Below are 2128 nucleotides of genomic sequence, written 5' to 3' on the forward strand. Positions count from 1 at the left end.
CGACATGTCACGAATTGGACGCGATTATTTCCACGCAGCCAAAAAGAGGCGGACCAGCTGGTGGGGCCTGCGTTTCTGCGGGTGGCCACCTCGCCACCGCCTGTTGAGGTTCCGGCGGCGTGGTCGCCTCTCGTCTGGGGGGGGGGAGGAGAGAGAGAGAAAGTGAGCGAAGGGGCTTTTCTTTCCCTTGAGGTCATCCCGTTCTAGCTGCTTGCACTTTCTTGCCACTACCCCGTGCTGTCCACGCTTGTTGGGCTATCCGCTGATGATAGAAAAGCCGTAAAGACACACACATACACATACACATACACAAGCATACTTAGTCCTACAAGACTGCCACAAGCAATGAGCGCCGACACCCCCTTCCTGCCGCAAGCCCAGTGCCGTAAAGATAATCACCTGGTGACGCTGGGACTGACGGCTGTTGGCGGGATTTGCAGCGGAATTGCCTCGATGGGCCTTGCGTGGTGGCACCGTGCGGACTACTTTCATCCCCAGGAGTCCTATGACAGTGGTTGGGTTGGTTACGACGTGTTCACGTTCATTGGCCTGCTGCTGTTCACCGCGTGCTTCTCTGTCGGTGTGACGCTGCTGTATGTGGGTGTGAGCGCCATGCTGCGCATGTGGCACAACACACTGGGGCTGGCCGCTTTCTGTGCCGTGGGCACAGTCTTCACTGCGGTTGGGTGCCTGGGAATGGCCTGGGGGAAGGAGACAATGCAGTGCCTGGGAGTCTTCTGCGTCAACACCAAAAAGTACGTGGAGGTGCCTGGGATGAGGCCGGAGGCTGGCACCGGTTTCCTTTCGACCATTGGCATCACGGTGTTCTTCTCGCTTGCGCCGATGGGCCTCATGATGCTGCTGCAGGTGGCCCTGAGGGCGACCGGCGTCGATCGCCGTGGGCTTGCGCCAAGGCGCCAGGTACTCGGCGTGAAGCGGGTGCGTGCAGTTCCCCTCGCCGCAGCTGCTTTCGTCCTTGTTGCTTGCTGGGCGTGCATTGCCTTCTACCTCCCCAACTCGTGGGAACATTTTTCGGCGAGCGGAATTGCGAAGAACGCACAGCTGCGCGCCACAGGGAACTACACGCTCTGCCAAACGGCGTGGGGCCAGTTCACATGTCCGGAGCTTCCGTGGTCGTGGGTGTCCACACGCAACTGGGTGTGGAGCGAAGTGTTGGTGCTGAAGATGTATCCGAGCAACGTTTTTTTCTTCTCGTACCTTCTTGTCCTGTTGCTGATCGTCACCGCTGTCCGTGCGAGCCGCAGCGGGCGCAGGTTCCTGAAGCGACGGTGCCCCCTTTTGCGGGGCTTTACCTGGGGCGAGGCAGGCTTTGCGGCCTTGACGGTGGCGATGCTGCTGCTGTTCTTCCTGTACTGGATACAGTGCCATAAGTTTAATACGTCCTTTACTGGAGAGAGTGCTGCGGGCGTGAAGGCCTCCCAGCGCTGGGCTCGTTCGCTTGGACAGCTGGCGGTTGCGTTGCTGTCGCTGTTGATTTTTCCGGCGACTCGTTTTTCGGTTCTGCACTCCATCTTGGGGACCTCGTGGGAGTCTTCGCTCTGGGTTCACAGGGTGCTGGGGTACGGGATGCTGCTTGCGACGGTTGGCCACATGGTTGCCTGGTATTTCTTCTATGGCGAGACGGGGAACTTTCCACGTGCTGTGTTTTCCGTTCCGACGTTGGACCCTCCTGTGCACGGTAACAACTTCACTGTTCCGCTGATTTCGCTGACGACGTGGTTCATGCTTGTGGCTGTGGGCGTTTTTGCGCTTGAGCCGGTGCGACGCAGGTTCTTTGAGCTGTTCTACTACCTGCACGTCTTGTCCTTCTACATGATTGCCCCTGCGGTGCTGTGGCACGCTGCTGCCGCGTGGGAGTACTTTCTGCCCGGGCTGACGGTGTGGTTTGCGGATCGCCTGCTGCGGATGCACCGGAGCACGTCGAGGGTGGAAGTGGTGTCTGCCGTTGCGAGCGGATCGTTTGTGGAGCTGAGCTTCCGCCACGCGGCGCTGAGGGCGGCGCCTGGGCAGTACGTCTTTGTGAATATCCCCGAACTGTCTCTCTTGCAGTGGCACCCGTTCAGCCTGAGCGGCGCCTGCGAGGGGTGCCACACGCTTTACATCAAGT

The 2128-nt window shown here is 59.5% G+C and overlaps 1 protein-coding gene across 1 annotated transcript in view, besides 1 other annotated feature; it reads left to right on the forward strand.

Annotated features, from left to right (window-relative positions):
• The first annotated feature begins 285 nt into the window (after positions 1-285).
• Positions 286-312: a microsatellite.
• Positions 313-345: 33 nt separating this feature from the next.
• Tco025E_03541 (putative ferric reductase) overlaps positions 346-2128 on the forward strand; it is a gene marked incomplete at both ends in the record, with an annotated part of 1812 nt that continues 29 nt past the window's right edge. Inside the window, one exon of the mRNA XM_029370459.1 lies at positions 346-2128. This exon is cut by the window's right edge and continues 29 nt beyond it. Coding sequence (XP_029229400.1) covers positions 346-2128 — 1783 coding nt within the window.

The sequence above is a fragment of the Trypanosoma conorhini genome (assembly GCF_003719485.1).
Source record: "Trypanosoma conorhini strain 025E chromosome Unknown Tco_14.4_contig_00163, whole genome shotgun sequence".
NCBI classification, from domain to species: domain Eukaryota; phylum Euglenozoa; class Kinetoplastea; order Trypanosomatida; family Trypanosomatidae; genus Trypanosoma; species Trypanosoma conorhini.